Genomic DNA, 17187 nt, shown 5'->3' on the forward strand with positions numbered 1-17187 from the left:
TGGTTTCCTATACATAATTTTTTCTTAACTTTGTTAAGAAATGTTCCGTATCATTACAGCACTTGTCCTTTATAGTATGTATTCACATTGAATTCTAACTATTTGCCCCCCAATGTAGACTAGAGGCTCTGAAAGCTGGGGTGGGGCCTCATTCTTGTTTTTATTCTCAGTGTACTTTGTCACTCTCATAATATTTGTTGAATTGAATTTGGAAGTCATTCCCATAAAGGATGATAGCTAAGGTAAATGATAAAGCTCTCCAGGAGAGAACTTTGAGTAGGAAACTGCACACCTGACAAGAGACTAACAGTCTAAAGATTTTATTTCTGTTTTCTCATTAACTGTGCACTTACATGTCTCACGGAAACATATTTTCTCAATGTCTCCATCTGCTGGGTTCATTACTTTGCTTCCTAACAGCTGCCTGTTTATAAAATTGATAAGCACAGTGATGGTTTATTAAATATTTAAAAAGAACAAATCTAAAAGTTCTTTGCTACCTTATTATTTACAAACAGACAGAGGCAGTTGCCCCCTAAGAATCTAGTCTCAGAAAAGGAAAAACCAACCAATTAGAAGTAATGGCTGCTTATGAGTTGTATGAACTTAAAGGAATCATTTAACCTACTCAAATCTCATTTGTCTCACCTACAAGATGAAGATAATACCTTACCTTTTTTCTTTTTAACAGATTTGAGTATCCAATGAAATATTGCATGTGAAATCCTTGAATACTGCTTTGTTCTATTATATTCAAATGCAAGATAGTATTCTCACACATTCACTAGAGCCTGGTTTTTAAGCTCTTACTAAAACATTGCTACTAATAGTCCAAAAGATATGCTTCAACTTGACATTGGATACTACAACATATATTGAGTACATAGTTTACTTATTTGCTGTCATATAGTGCCTGGCACAATACCTGGGAAAAAGTAAGTCCTTGATAAATATTTGTTGAATGAATGAATGAAGGAATAAAAAACTGCAAAGGTATATGTGAATAGGTTTCTGGCTTTAGAACTATTTGCAAGTGGGGCAGAGCAGTTGTGTGAATGAAGCACGCTGATCACCACAGACTTTTAAAGCAGGATTTCCAGAGTGGGCATAGCTGGTTGTGGTAGCCAAAGATGAAACTGCTTTCCTCCTGTTTTGTTCGAATGGAGCAACCTCCCTTGTAGCTTTTGACTAAACTAAGGAGTTAGGAATAAGCATAGGGGAGAGAGAGCTTGGATCAGCATTTTGTCTGAAAATATTTTCAGTTAGCAAAACATCATCAATTAACAATATTTAACAATTAAAAATGGAACAAAGAGTAGGTAGTACCACACTTACCCACATCTGGACTGCTTCCTTTCCTGTGTCTCCTAGCCAGACAGGAATTGCTGACTGCTCAAACTTGGTGCTTTTCCTTCTCCATACCTCTGCTCAGCCACCAATCTTTTCTGCCAACTGCCTGTCAAAGTCTTAAACTTCTTTCATATATGTCAATGAATTAATTACTGGATCAAAAGTATTTATTGTGTTCATTTGAGTACTTACAACGTGTAAGGATGAAGGGAGTTCATAGTCCGATTCTAGTAGGAAGAGAAATACGTAAGACATAATTTGAATGCTATATAATAGATTTTTATATAATAGCTTTATTGAAATACATAAGACATAATTTGAATGCTATATAATAGATTTTTATATAATAGCTTTATTGACGTAATTCATACACCATAAGATTCAACATTTTACAGTGTACAGTTCAGTGGTTTTTGTTACATCAGAGTTGCAAAACCAATATCACTATCTAAATTTAGAATATTTCACCTCACCCCTTGAAAGAAACTCTGTTCATTAGCAAAAATTCCCCATTCCCCTCTCCCTCCTAGTCCCTGACAACCACTAATCTACTTTCTGTCTCTATTTTGGATATTTCTATAAAAATATCCAAAATATGGATTTGCCTATTTTGGATATTTCTTATAAATAGAATCATACATTTGCGACTGGCTTCTTTCATTTAGCATGTTTTCATGTTTCACTTAGCTTATACCTTGTATCAATATTTCATTCCTTTTTATAGCTGAATAACATTCTATGGTATAAATAGAACATATTTCTTACAGTTAGGTCCATGAACCATTTTGAATTATATGTGTTTAGTGTATGGAAGAGGTTCAACTTAATTCTTTCCCATATGGCTATCCCATTGTCCCAGCACCATTTTTGAAAAGACTACTCTTTCCCTATTGAATGGTTTTGACACCCTTGTAGAAGATGAATTGACCATAAATTTAAGAGTTTCTTTTTTGACTCTCAATTCTATTCTATTGATTTATATGTCTATCCATATACTAGTACCACATTGTTTTACTACAGCTTTGTAGTAAAGTTTGAAATTGGGATATGAAATACTCCAACTATTTTCTTCTTTTTCAAGATTAGTTTCTGCAAAAAAGGTCACTGGGATTTTGATAGGGATTGCATCCATAGGTCAATTTGAGGAGTACTGCAATCTTAACAATATTAAGTCTTCCAATGCATGGACATGGGATGTCTTTCCATTTACATAGGTCTTTAATTTCTTTCAACATTGTTTTGTCACCTCCCATGTACTAATCTTATACTTCTTTTGTTAAATTATTATTTTATTCTTTGTGGTGTGATTGTAAACGGATTTTTTTTTGATTGTTCATTCATAGTGCATAGAAATACAATGTATTCTGCAACCTTGTTGATCATTTTTTTAGTTCTAATTTTTTTAATGGATTCCTTAGGATTTTCTATATATAATATCATGTCATCCATGAATGGTCTTATTTCTTTCTTTCCCATCTGGATGCCTTTTATTTTCTTACTTAATTTCTTTGGCTAAGACTTCTAATATATTGTTGAATAGAAATGGCAAAAGCAGACATCCCTGTCTTGTTCCTAATCTCAAGGAGAACGCATCCAATTTTTCATAATTATGAGATTAACTGTGGGTTTTTCATGGATATTTTATCATGTTGAGAAAGATCCCTTCTATTTCTGGTTTGTTGTTGTTATCATAAAAGGATGTTGAATTCTGCCAAAATGCTTTTTCCATATTAATTGAGATGATCATGTGGTTCTTGTTCTTTATGCTATTAATACGGTATATTACAATGATATATGGATGTTGGGCCAACCATGCATTCCTGGGATAAATTCCACTTAATCAAAGTATATAATCTATTTAATATGCTGCTGGATTAAGATTGCTTAGGAATGTTGGTCTGTAGTTTTCTTGTGATGTCTTCGTCTGGTTTTGGTATCAAGGTAATATTAGCCTTATAGAATGAGTTGAGAAAGTGTTCCTTCCTCCTATATTTTTTGGAAGAGTTCGTGAAGGATTAGTGTTGAGTCTCCTTTAAATATTTGGTAGAATCACCAGTGTAGCCATCTGCGCTGACAGATTCTTTAAATACTATATGATGGGCAGTATAGACAGTTGTGGGAGGCTAGAAGAGCAAGTAAAAAGAAAAAAACAGCAAGAGTTTCATTTATATGGCTGATGTGTTGGGAGCATAGAGAATGAGAGAAAAGGGGCTAGAAAGGCAGGCTGGAGATAGATAAGGCAGGACATTGAATGCCCTCACCAGATATAATCTATTACCCCTCCTATGTAGTTGTTGCCATTGTTGTGAGGGCAGGTAGGGGAAGTAGGAAGGTTTGTTGAGGGCATCATACCAAAGAATAGTGCCATTGACCAAACCACAGGAGGAATTTTGCTAGCTGACGTCAGTCAGAGAGAAGAACGCAGTTGAAGTCTGAGTGTCCAATAAGGCAGATGGAAAGCTGATTGAGTAGATACAAGTTGGAGGAGGTAACCAAGTGATGATAGAAAATGGTTTAGGCAGATTGGCAACTCGGATTCAGAAAAACATTGCTGTACAGACCACCTACTATAGCATCGTTTTTATGAGTGCTCTGGGCTAATATCATGTTCTTAAGGGTTCCACACCACACTCATCAGCCAAGCTCTTTGAGTTTTGCCTCTCATTGGATTTCAAGGTCCTCAACAGCAGAGACCATGTCCTGTGTATCTGTATCTTCTAAAGAATACCAAAATCAAAAGAATGCATCCATTAAAATTTCTTTAGAGAGTTTTTTTTTTAAATAGCTCGTCCAAATTTCAGCCCCCTACCTCCTGCCCTTCCACCAAAACTCTTCTAAATTCTCAGTGTGTCATGCAGTAGCTCCAGAATCAGACTCCAGAACAGCAAGGTGTAACAGCATCAGAGGGGGACATCCAAGTCCACTTTCCATCCATTAAACTGCAATGAACAAGACCTCTCAACCAAGATATCTTTTCCCTGCAAAAACCTTAAGAAATTTTACCTAGAATCACCTTCACAGATACATTCAAGTCCTATCTAGAAAGTCTATTCTATTCTCGGAGGGAGCACACCGTCTGGGTAGTCATGGACACAACAAAGAAAGAGCATTGGGTTAGGAGCCGGGAGACTTGAGCTTTTGAGTACAGACCTGCTGCTAATTAGCTATGTCACCTTGGGGAAGTCACTTAACTTCTTTGGCTTCTTGTGGAAAAGAGGGAGATGGAACAAAATTTATTAAAGTCTCTTCCAAATTTGGAAATAATAAACTTTGATGACATATTTAATGCTTACTTGAACTACCATGCTAATTATAACTATTACAGAATGTTACTTCTTTAATGGGTCTCAAGGATACTTCATAATTCATGGTTACCTTGTAAATAAGCTGAGGTATAAAATGCAGGTTATTTCATAAAATTTAAGGTGTGACATTATTATTAAATCAGCTAACTGTAACTTTACTTTTGTGGTTTATTGGTAGTTATGTGAATGTGTTGCAGCCAAGCTCTCACAGGGAGATAGGTTTTACTTTGTGATAGTCTGCCTTATTTCACTTATTAAGATTTCTAAAGTATAACAGTGGTTTTTGTTCGGTATACATACAATAGTGGCTAAACACACAGTCTCTGGAGTGTGACTCCCTAGGTATAAATCCCAGCTTTGTCAGTGCCACCCAGGTAATTTTCACCCAGTTATTCTTTACCTGAGGTTTCCAGTTATAAAGCAGGGGTTGGGGTGGGGGTCAAACACTACTTTTACCTCATTTGGTTGTTGTGAGAATTAACTGAGACAATGCTTTTGAGGGCTTTGATTGATACCTGGTATTAGTGTCGATTCAATAAATAAAAGCTATTTTATTGTTGTTATTTACGTATGTAAAGAGAAAGACCTTTCTCCACTCTCTAATCGACCCCACAACCCACTTCTCAGAGGGAGTCTAAGTGCTAATGGTTTTTTGTGCTGCCTTCCAGAATGTTCTGATTCAAAATATTGTTTGCAGAAATGGATTGATTAAAAGAATGGGTTCAGATATTTCCTCCACTAGCTAAAGCAGGGACACAGAGAAAGGGATGTCCTATTACTGGAAGCAGTTCTTTTATTTCATAAGTGTTGATTCTTCCCTTGAAGGCCAGCATAATTGATGAACACTCTTGCCAAACCCCTTTCCCAAATCCGAAGCATGAGCAAGTTCTCCTGAGTGTTCAAGTGCCCAGAAAGAGAAGAATTTATCAATGGTAATGAAAGCAGGCATAAGCAAAGTGACCACTGAGAGACTCTAGAATTTTAAGGTTATTGCTACTTGAAATACATAATATGAGGCAGCATCTTAAGTATATAGTCTACAGCAGTAATCACTGACGGCTTGACTCTCTGGGAAGCAACACAGATGGATTTGACATATGAGATAGAGTATATATTTCATTCCATAGCTCCAATTCAATTTGAGAAGGGAGCAACAAAATTAAAGTAGGCTTTTTTTTAAAAAAAAAAAAAAAAAAAAGGTGTTTAATATTAGCAAGTACGTTTTTATTTACAAATGAGGAGGTAACTACAAAAATAGAAAAACAGCTGAAAATGGATAGTAGCTGCCTCTGGGAAGCAAGAATCAGAGTTCAGGGAGAGGAGAGACAGGTGACTACAATTTTTTATTATAACTATTAGACTTATAAAATGATATACATGTATTACTTTGATTTAAATAAATATATATTAATTTAGAAACATACGTGAGTTTTAGGAAAATCAAATTTGTTGATAATCTGTAGTACCTTAGGATCAAGACCATGGCTCCAAAACACTGGTATGATTTTTTTCCAGTGTGAAGTTGAATGAGAAAAAAAATAACAAATGGCAAATTTTTCATAAAGCTGATTCATGTAATATAACAATGGTTCTTTATTCAGAGTCTATCTTTTCAATGTTAAAATAACCTTTCTCTTATGAAATGATGGGTAATCGGTTTTGTTTTGAAATATGCTCCTTAGCAAAATTAAAAATTGAAATCCTTTCTATGGCAGTTGCCCTTCCCTCCTTTTTGGTTTAAAGATCTGTGAAATCCAGTATTCCCAGAAACCACTGGATCTGTGGGAAAGGTTAGTGTATACAGTGGAGGCCTGTTGCAGCCATTGGCAAGATTCTGTAGTTCTGGGCCAGACGGGTCACATGAGGCATGGTCGGGAGTGATCCAAGAATGGCATCACTGGGGAATATTCCAAGGGACCCGGTGAATAACTGGACACAAGGGAAGTCTAGGGAGATTCTGGAGGTCTCACCTTCTCAACTATCTTCATCTTTGGGCTCTTTCCCGTTATTTCCATTGCCACAGCCATCCACCATAGGCCTGTACACAATCCACTGCAGCGAGGCTCTTTCCCTTTTCCTTACTTGCTCATACCTCTTTGCTTATTTCATCTCTACTGCGGATTTTAATTCAGATACTACTGCTTATTGAACTCTGTCTCCCTGGTTGCTTGTTCGTTTGTGCAATCTCACAGCACTGTGTACCTTTAGAACACTTACACCAGTTTGTAGCGATCCATTTGTTTTTGTGATTATTTGTGTCCGCCACTCAATAAGGGCTATGACTGTGTTTGTGTTTATTCACTATTGTACTTCCAGTGCCTAATACTTTTCTTGCCTGATGTATACTAGGGTGCAAATAAACATTTGTTAAATAAATGACTGAATGTATATATCAGATCTGACACTTTTAGATTTTTGTAGTCATTTAGAAATCTATAGGTAAGAATTCACTGACATGCAAACGAAGGAGATATAGGCCCACTGTAAAAATTATCTTCAATGTCTCCAAATGGTAGTTTCTGCCAAGCATACTTAATACTTTACACTAATTACTTCAGACAAAAAGCAGGTGACAATGATTTGCTTGTCTTTGGATTACTTTTCCCTACCTTTCCACTTCAAGAATTTGGACTTGTCCAGGGAGTATGAAATGTGACCTTTTATAACTGCACCTAATACAAATAACTAAGAAATATCAATAGCCTGTGGTAGCCTCCAACACAGGCTTTACTTTGATTTGCTTTTTTACAAACGGATATAATTTACATACCATAATGTCCACCCCTTTAAAGTATACAATTCAGTGGTTTTTAGTATTTCACATGTTTGTGCAACCATCATCACTAATTTGAGAATATTTTCATACTTTAATCCATTTCCGAAGTCTCTTTTCTTACAGGTACAAGAGAACAATGAGATACATGCAACTGAGAACTCCAAGAAAGATCCGAAGATCTAGAACAAAACTGGAGTCAGCAAGTGTAGTGGTGTTACCGTAGTCATAAAAAGAGAACTGCATTGCAAGTAGTAAGAATATGACATAGTTACCACTATGGCTCAGGCTACAGCAGACACATTTGAATTCTGTCCTGTTTAAGAGCTGCTCTCTAAAAGTTATAAGAAGAAAAGAGTCCGAGGAGAGTAACAGAGAATTAAAGTGCAGAAAATACTCACAATGAAGCTTTAAAGAGCTTGCAGTAATGTAGCCTAGGACAGTTATTTAAGGACAACCTTAAAGTATCTGAAAGGATTGTTATACAGAAAATGGTGACCTCTTCTTTTTCCTTTCACTAAGGAAAAGATAAAGAAAACAGATTCATTCTTCAGTATGAAAGATTAGGTTAGAATAAAAAGCTATGAGACAGAGACTTGTTAAACAACAGAATGGTGGTGGCAGCAAAAAGTCATCTGATACTTTTTCAAATCTTAAACATTGCAAAGAATAGTATAAAGAATTCCTTCACTCAAAAGTCTCCATTATTAACACTTTACCACATTTGCTTTTTCTTCTATGTATATAAATATGTATATCTTGTCAGAATCATTTGAGTGTCATAGACATGATTCCCCCTTATCCCTAAATACTACTTCCTAAAACAAAGTAATATTACAACAGTAATATTACAAAAATCACTGCAGAACAACAGTAATATTACAAAAATCACTAAATTAACACTCACACAATATTATTATTAAATCTACAGACCTTCAGACCTTATTCAAATTTTCCCTACTATCTCAATAATGTCCCTTAAAGAAAAAAAAAAAATTCTGTTCCAGGATCCATGTTCATGTTGCCATGTTTAGTTTCATGTTCCATAAATTCCTTTAATTGGAATGGTTCTTCAGTCTTTGTCTTTTATGATTTTCATATAGTCTCAAGAATACAGGTCACTTTTTTTTGCAGCCTGTCCCTCAATATGAGTCTCTGTTGCTTAAAAAGAAAAGATCCGCATTTGTTTTGGGAGTTTTAGGGGTAGTCTCCAGTGAAGACCATAGATAGAATGAGCCTTTCTTTTCAAGGTTTCTCCCAGCCACTTCATACTAATTATTCCTACAATATTAGAATTATAGATATGGTGGAATGGATGATAAAACATTTTTGGATTCAGAGCTAACCTGATTGTATCACATAATTTTTTTTCTCGGCATTCCTGCATTTTACAAGAGTTGAATTTCCTTAATAAAAGTAGGTTTGTCAAAGAATTAGTACCTACTCTTTTTAAACATTTGAGACTTAAATTACCTGTAGACTCCCATTTTCAGATTCTCACCTTCGCAGTAATGAACTCTGCCCTAGCTCAGGAGACAAAGAGCTGCAAAAATGGGTGGGTGTTAGTCATTAAAATCATTCAACAAATATTTGTTGAGTGCCTAGTATAAGTCCGGCTCTGTTCCAAGCCCTGGGAATACTTACGAGAACAGAACAAAATAAAATCCTTGTCCTTGTAACTTAGTTGGGCAAATTAAAATTTAAATGAAAAAAAAAATCAGAAACCAAGGATCTGACTTCCTTAAGCAGGAAGAAAGCCAAGTCTCTGTGAAAAGGGCAGCTCTGAGACTTAATTCTAATATGGATAATGCTACGGAATCCCTGGCAAGCGCGCTGTTAAAGTTCTCAGTTCCTCCAAATGTGCTATACAAATGATTAATCCGAACGAACGCCAAAAGCCTGAAAGGAGGAGCGGGGCAGGACTTCCTGAGCTCTCTAACCACTTTCTCAGTCACAGTCGCCGCCCCGCGTCCGACCTCCCGGCTGCGCTGCACGCGGTTGGGTGCGCCCCGCCAGGGCCTCGTACCGGCTCCCGAGCCCCAGCGAGACTGCACCTCTCGGCCGAGGCAGGGCAGAGCACCTGGGAACCGCACGACGAGAAAGCCCTGCAGGGAGATGGCTCAGGGGAACCGGCTCCTCCAGGCGGCCTCGCCCACTGCAATGCAATCTGGGTGGTTTTTCCAGGTCCCTCCCTACCTCGTTTTGCCTCCAGTGCCGGGCCCCAGAGGGGGCTTGGAGATACCAGGACCAGGAGGGGCGAGGCCGTCGATGCGAACTCTGGGGCCCTTGCCAACCCCGCACCCTGCAGTCCAGGAGCGGGAAGCATGTTGCGATGGAACCCGAACTGCAGAGGAAGGTGGTATGGAGCACTCACGCCGGCCTTTATAGCGCTGCCTGTTCCGGGCAGAGACCGGCCTCCATTCGCGCTCTCCCAAGACGCTAAGCTACCTGCGCCGCGGGAGGCAGCTTCGCCACCGGCAGCCCCCGCTGCTAGGAAACGTGGTGGCGCGGGCCTCAGGCTCCCAAAACACTGCCCTGGCCCAGAGCCTCTCTATCCACTTCGGCGATGCTTTTTCTCCGTCGGGGAAGCTCGATCGCCAGCTGCCTCTGACATGCGTCCTGAAAGGTTCTCTCTCTGGTTTATAACCGGAGAGGGTTACTGTAACGCTAGGTGTACAGTTGCCTGATTTCACATCATGAATATAAAGGGCCGGAGACCTGGAGCCGATAATACTTGAGACGAAACTGTTCCCAAGAATAGGTGAATTTGAGATATAAAACTAGCGGAAACTTCACCTCCAGCGCTTTTCTCTGTAAAATGTCAACAGGACCCACCACATTGAATCCGACTTGGCTGGGGGAAGGAGGGACACACAGCCTCTGCGCAGACAGCCTCTAGCTAGAGTAGGGAGATTAGGAAGTTGGCCAAATCGACGCAAGTACAGGAGGCAAAGGTATGAGTAGAGGGCATGGGGTCACAGCGGGGAATTCAGGAAGTGCCGGCTCTGGCTTGATTTACTAAAACATTCGGTACGCGGAGTAGCTGCATCTCATCTAGGGCTCAGGGCAAGTCAAAGAAAGTGGGCCCCTGCTCTGGAGGAGTTTCCAGCTTCGAACTAGCAGCCAGGACCAAACAAGACGTGGCAATTAAGGGAGTAGTTTAAGAGAAAAGGGAGTGGGGTCCGTTGCGCCTGAATTTCCTCCGGGGGAACCTCCTCTTGCCTAGCGCTCGGCGACTGCTTCTTTGAGCGTAACTTGGTGGCCATGAGTCCAGCTCCAAGAGCCTGGCTATGCCGCGCGTGGTAGTTTCACTCCCTAAGGTTGGCAGACGCCTCCGGGTTCGGAGGACCTTGCGCCCCGGATCCAGTCCGAGTGGGACGCAGGGCCTGCTGTTTGCACCTTAAAGGTGTGTTGGGCTCGGGAGCGGCTTTTCCGGTGCTTGGCAATTGCCCTCGCCACCTCCCAGCTGCTGTTGGCGGCCCCTCCCTCCGCGTTCGCCCTCTCTGGGCGCCGCGCCCTGGTCACCTCCGCACCCCGGGCCTCACCTCTGGCCTCCTTTCGCATCCCCGCGCCAGCCTTTTCGCTTGACCCTTTAGAACCTCCGGCTTCGTCCCCCACAGACAGCATTTCTCTAAGCCCCCCACACTTCTCAGTTATCTCCAAGAGCGTGGGCGTGACCCCTCCTCCGCTCCCCTTAACCCTCATCCTTTTCCCGTCTGGCCTAGGCTACCCTCTGGGTGGCAACCGCCTCCTCCCTGCTCTGTCCTTCCCCCTTCTCCCTGCCCCTCCATTCATCCAGCCATTGTCTCACACCCCCACCTCCCCTTTCCCCTGCGGCCTCCTCCCCCACCGCTGCCACGTCTTGGTTTGAAGGAGCCAATAGGCCAGCGCTGCCAGGTGTCTCTTACCTGCACCACGTGGGGGAGGGGGAAGGGGCGGGCAGGTAGAGCCACATCCCAAAACAGAAAAGCTTTCAGCCATTGCGCGCGCCTCCTGGGGGTGCAGCCCTGCTCCAGGCTTTTTGCATAGACGCACCGGCAATTGGATACAAAAAGGGCTGGTCTCCTGCTCCCTCCTTCCCACCCCCTTCCTGTCCTGGGTGTGGAGCATCGACCAGGTGTGAGCTTGGGTGGCTGGTAACCGCCTTTTGCACCGGCAGCGAAGTGGAGGAGGAGCAGGAGGGGGGGTGGGGTGGGCGCTCTTTCTTTTTCTCTTGGAGAGGTTTTAGCACAGGTTTTCTCGTTCTCATTTCCACCCCAACTCACTGCCTCCCGACCCCCCTTCTCCCCCTCCCCACCTATCGTCATGACGGCGTCTCCGGATTACTTGGTCGTGCTTTTTGGAATCACTGCTGGGGCCACTGGGGCCAAGTTGGGCTCAGATGAGAAGGAGCTGATCCTGCTGTTATGGAAAGTCGTGGATCTGGCCAACAAGAAGGTATTTCTCCATTTTTCTGTCCAAATGATAGAGGTAGGGCAAGAAGTTTGTTGAAGTTTTGGGGGGGGTGTCGGTAAACAAGTGCTCTTGTTTGCCCACTTGTGAGGCGGGACCCGGGGCCTAGAGAATCCAAAGTAAAACCAAACTTGTTGGCCATCCGCCTTGGAGCCATTTCAGCCCCCCAAAATCCGGCTCAGGTGGGGAGGCCGGGAGCCGCAAAGCCGGGTTCTCTGCCGGTCGGGAACGCCCGGCGGAGCCGGGGCGTAATCCCTGGGGCCCCTAGTGCCCGCTTTCAGGGCCTTTCCGACCTGATTCTGGTGGGGGTGGGGTCGGGGGCAGGTCTGCGCCGACCTCTCCGCTTCCGGAGCCGCTGGCGACCAGTGAGCTTTGATTCTGCGGCCAGACCCCTCCCGAGGCGCGGGCCGCGCTAGCAGGGGAGCGAAGGAAGAGGGTGAAAAAAAAAAAGCTCCCAAGTTTAAGAAGGGGGGAACTGACTCCTGCTTCTTTCCCCCGGAGGTGGGACAATTGCACGAAGTACTAGTTAGGCCGGATCAGTTGGAGCTGACAGAAGATTGTAAAGAAGAAACTAAGATCGACGCCGAAAGCCTGTCCTCCGCGCCGCAGCTAGACCAAGCCCTGCGACAGGTGACAGCCCTGGGCCTTGCTGCACACCCCAGCCGAGCCGCCCAGGCGTCCTTCGCAGAGGGCCCAGCCCTACTAGGCTCACGCCCTCGTCCGGCGGTCCCTGCGCGTCCACCGGGTGGGGTGGCAAGACGCTGGGGCGCGTGGGTGGAAACTCAGCCTGGAGGCTTGGGTCGTGCCTTTTGGGAGCAGGTCGCTGATCCTCTTAGTCTCCCAAACCCCAGAGTCTTGGAGCAAAACTCTCCAGTTTTCGAGTTGCTTCCTGAGTCACGTCCTAGGCCAGAGAATCAGCCGAGTTTTACTAATCGTGTGATGAGCGGAGTTTGAGTCCTAGCTCTCCTATCCCCTGGCCCAGGCCCCAGACGCGACTGTCCTCTGCCGGGGTTTGGGTCTGCTGCTCAGTCCTGGGGCAGAGGGCGCTGTGGTGTAGACGCGCGGGCCTTGCGCTGATGCTAGAGGTGGCCCTTGTTTGGTTTCAGGATTCTGAACTCCAAAGGCTCAGTTCCGGTTCCATTATTACTTTTTTGGTGTCCTTAATCCTAGCGCCGGGGTGGGTTTGCAGGCCCGGACGTGGAGGGCTACTCGTTGGGTCATCGTGAAAGCGGTGGAATCCCCTTGTTGGAATTGAAGTGACCTAAAACCCGGCTCCTCGGGGCTGCTGACGGGTACTGAATCCGACTCTAGGGCCGGGCGCTAAACATCTGTGCATGGATGAGTGTGGGGCGCTCTCAGCTGCCCTTGCCCTAGCACACGAGTTACGAATTAGAGGGGAAAATGATCATTTCTGAGGTGTGTTTCAGGAAACACGTTTCCAGACTTTCCATACCCATTACCCACGCTCAACTGGCATCTTTCTTAAGCCTAGTACATACAACTATATAAAAAAAGTAACACTAAGGAATGATGTAATCTGAAGGTAATATGCTGATGAAACGAGACCTCTGATTTAAAAGTCTTAAGCGGATATTTCGCAAAGAAGAAGAGAGTACAGTCAGACGGAAGGAAGAAAAAATGTTTACTAAATTCTCCCCTATATAACTGCAGGTTTATTGGAAAGTTTATCTAAAGGAAGCTAGACAGTTTGTGGAAACCGAGTCTTAATTATGTTGCCCCCATCGCGGATGTCCCCCTTTTACAGCAGTTAGCGCAGTTTTCTCTGGTTACTACCAACTGGGGCCAGTTTGCAGAGTTTGTAAATCTTCTTTCAATTGCGTCCTTGTGTCTTGTTCTTTTCAGTTTAACCAGTCAGTGAGCAATGAACTAAATATTGGGGTAGGAACCTCTTTCTGTCTCTGTACTGATGGGCAGCTTCATGTCAGGCAAATCCTGCATCCTGAAGCTTCCAAGAAGGTAAGAGTGCTGGCTTCTCAAAAAACGATTGGAATTTGGGGTGACTGGAGGTTTTTTTTTTTTAAAAAAAGATTTATCCAAGTTTGTTTATTTTAAATAAATGTGTGTGGGGAATTATTATTTCATGGGTAAAGAATTTCAGTTTGAGAAGATGACAAAGGGATGGTGGAGATGGTTGCATAACAATGTGAATGTACTTAATGCCACTGAACTGTACACTTAAATTGTTAAATATTGTGTTATGTATATTTTACCACAATACAAATTCATGACACTTTCATAGAGATGTTTGAGATTGCAGTAATTTTATATATACCCTTTGGTGATTTAAAGGTTTTCGCATCTGTCAGATCTTTAAAATGCTCGATTTTCTCCCTTTTTCAAAGTATATGACAAGTAGGAGAGAACTGTATTTTATTTTAATACACTAATATTCCCATCTTTGTGGAAAATGCTTTATCTGAAAAAGGAAAGAGCAAAAAAAAAATTCAGTTAAATCTTTTAAATTGTAATAACTTCATTTAAAAGCTTTGTACTAAAGACAACCATGTAACTAGTGAAACGTTACAGTATACTGCACTTTGACTTAAAGTAAATATTCAAAACTGATTGAATTTTGAATCAAAACAATGGAATTGGCCCCATCTTTTACTTTTGCTTATCTTTCTGATATGGAAAAGAGTATGGAGGAAAAAAAGTGATTTCTCTCCCTGGAGAAATGTGATTTCTCTCCCTGGGAAGAATGAGGGGTTTGGGGAAAATGGAGAGCATTGACAGCTGACCCAGTATAGCCAGCCAATCATTGCTAATATAGTTCATCTGATCAACTTAATTAGTTTGAGCTCTAAGTTTTTATTGTGATAGGCAGGTACTGAACTTGAAAGATGGAAGTAAAATGTATTTAGGGAAACTATATGAGGCAAGCCTTGCAATGAAAGTTTTAGACTGGCAATTGATAATCACAAGTGAGTAGTCAGTGCAGATCATCTTCTTTTTTTACTTCAGTAGGGAAAATGAAGAAGTTAAATGTATAATTGTAATTTTAAAAGTTTGAAGAAGAAACTCAAGTTTCTATATCTTGAGGGCTGAGAAAATCACTCTCTTTATAGCAAACTTAGTAATTATTTGATTAAAAGGGGGAGTATTTTTCATTAATTAAATGCTAGACCAACTGTTATATCCTTGATCCAGAAATAGAAATAAGTGAGGATTTTTTTCCCTTCATATGAGGAGGGATAAAACTTAATCTTTTCCCTGTTGGGCTGGAGGAAAACAGATGCTTTTGTTATTTTAGATGGGCTGCTTTGGAAATGGGAAAACCTCCAGAGAAAAATTGAGACTGAGTCACTTCTATTCAGATTTTGATAAAGAAAACTAAAACAATTTAGTAACATAATGAAAGTCATTCTGTTCATTAAGGCAAATTAGAGAAAATGATAAAACATGGAAGAAAATAATCCTGCCACTCAGAAAACAACATATTAAAGTGTTTTTCTCTAATATGAACATACCTGGATATAGTCTTTTCGATTTTTGTAGAAAAAAATCTTTTTAGCCTACTTTATAATTTAAAATAACATCAACATCTTCTGTAAACACTAAATAAAATACTTGGTATTTTTAATGGATATAACTAAGCCGATCTTATTGTTGAATATATGGGTTATTGTCATTATAAATAGCTTTTAAATCAGCATTTTTGTAGATAATCATGAGGATTCATGATTGTCTTGGTAACTATTTTGAAAACCTTGGCCATGATACAGTGATACCTATTTCAAATATAGCAGGAGCAAGTCACATCTAATAATCCGATAGAGAAAATTTAGATACATTATTGCATAGATGTTAGGGATTATAAGTATTAAATTATTTCCTTGACTTTCTAATGTAGAAATGGGTAGAATTTTCCAGTAAGTGAACACAAACTATTTTGAAGTTTTAAGAAAAATCTAAATTCAGTTTACAAAAAGATTTGAAAGTTGTTCAATAAGGATTCCCCGCCCCCAGGGGGAAAAAATGAAACAATAGTGTAATATTTGCCCAAGCAGTTGAGCTCTGTTTAATAATCCTAAGAGTGGTGCTAGTAGCTAAGAATAGCAGATAATCATTCCTCCTTGGCCTTTGAGATTTGTGTTATCTTTTTTTTTTAAGTCTAATTTGAGTTCTGAAGTATAGCCAGAATAATGGTCAGGAAAACTAATGTTGGTCAGGACTATAATTTGTCACAAAACTAATCCTTTTCAGATAATCAGGAATTCACTATCTTAATCAGTATGCATTATTAGAACCCAGTATTTAAAACTACTACATTCTATAACTGAATTGTATGTCTAGGTATACATTGTAAACATATGCCTCTGTGTAAGAATTGAGAGGGCTAATATTGCTGCCTGAAAATGCAGATGGTCTAAAATGATTATGGCTAGAAAAAGTGTAGTTTTATCAAACAGAAAATATAAACTACAACAGCCCAGATGTATCATAGCTTCAGAAGTGTTTTGACTATAATACATAAGGGAGCACAAACATAATTCGTTGCCTTAAAATAAGATGACTTTTTTTCCCATGAGCCATATATATAGGATGTAATATTATAACAATCACTCATACATTCTATTTTTTAAAAACATTTTTAAAATTGTGGTAAAATATACGGACATTTAATTCTTAGGTTCCTAATTATTAGGAAAACATTGAACTAAATTCATCTAGTTAACAGTGTTTACCTTGTCCTTCCTCAGAATGTATTATTGCCTGAATGCTTCTATTCCTTTTTTGATCTTCGAAAAGAATTCAAGAAGTGTTGTCCTGGCTCACCTGATATTGATAAACTGAATGTTGCAGCAATGACGGAGTGTATCCTTTAAGTGATTACCCAAGAATCATTTCAAAAGGAAGCTCCACAAAAAAATGCCAGTTCACGAAACATTAAAACATTTTTAACTTTGTCAGTATATGGATGAAATTGGCCTGTGCAAAATTTGTCTACTGTGCTATGAAGAACTAATAGCACAATTATAGGCATCTTTCAAAGTAGTTAAAATGTGCTGAGTTTGAATACTGATTTAGTTAGATGGATCTATGTGAGTTGAACACATCTAGAATAGCATTCAATATCAGATTACAGGAGTGGTTTGGGTTTTTTGGAGGTTGTATTGAAGAATGTGAAGACTACTTTCTTTGATGCAGATTCCAAGGCCACTTGTTCTTGATTATCTTGCTTTTGGGTTTATTTTGGCTTTTTTTGAATGGATAAGAATTTTTTAAAGTAGTGGATATACGTCTGTACAAACAGCTACTCTTTGGCACTCCTTTTAACTTTCCCTG

General features: G+C 40.6%; 1 protein-coding gene across 4 annotated transcripts in view; it reads left to right on the top strand.

The window, feature by feature from the left end:
• Positions 1–11355: 11355 nt before the first annotated feature.
• The window catches only part of ESRP1 (epithelial splicing regulatory protein 1), a 52214-nt gene continuing 46382 nt past the window's right edge, over positions 11356–17187 (top strand). For 2 of the 4 annotated variants that reach the window (XM_039877155.1, XM_039877152.1), the window contains exons 1-4: positions 11576–11865; positions 12382–12510; positions 13744–13857; positions 16602–16716. In XM_039877155.1, coding sequence (XP_039733089.1) covers positions 11734–11865; positions 12382–12510; positions 13744–13857; positions 16602–16716 — 490 coding nt within the window. In that variant the 5' untranslated portion in view covers positions 11576–11733. Of the gene's footprint in view, positions 11866–12381; positions 12511–13743; positions 13858–16601; positions 16717–17187 lie in introns of all 4 variants that reach the window. The other 2 variants (XM_039877154.1, XM_039877153.1) reach the window with 2 other exon arrangements.

This window comes from Pteropus medius, unplaced genomic scaffold, assembly GCF_902729225.1.
Source record: "Pteropus medius unplaced genomic scaffold, Ma_sr-lr_union100, whole genome shotgun sequence".
In the NCBI taxonomy this organism is placed as follows: domain Eukaryota; kingdom Metazoa; phylum Chordata; class Mammalia; order Chiroptera; family Pteropodidae; genus Pteropus; species Pteropus medius.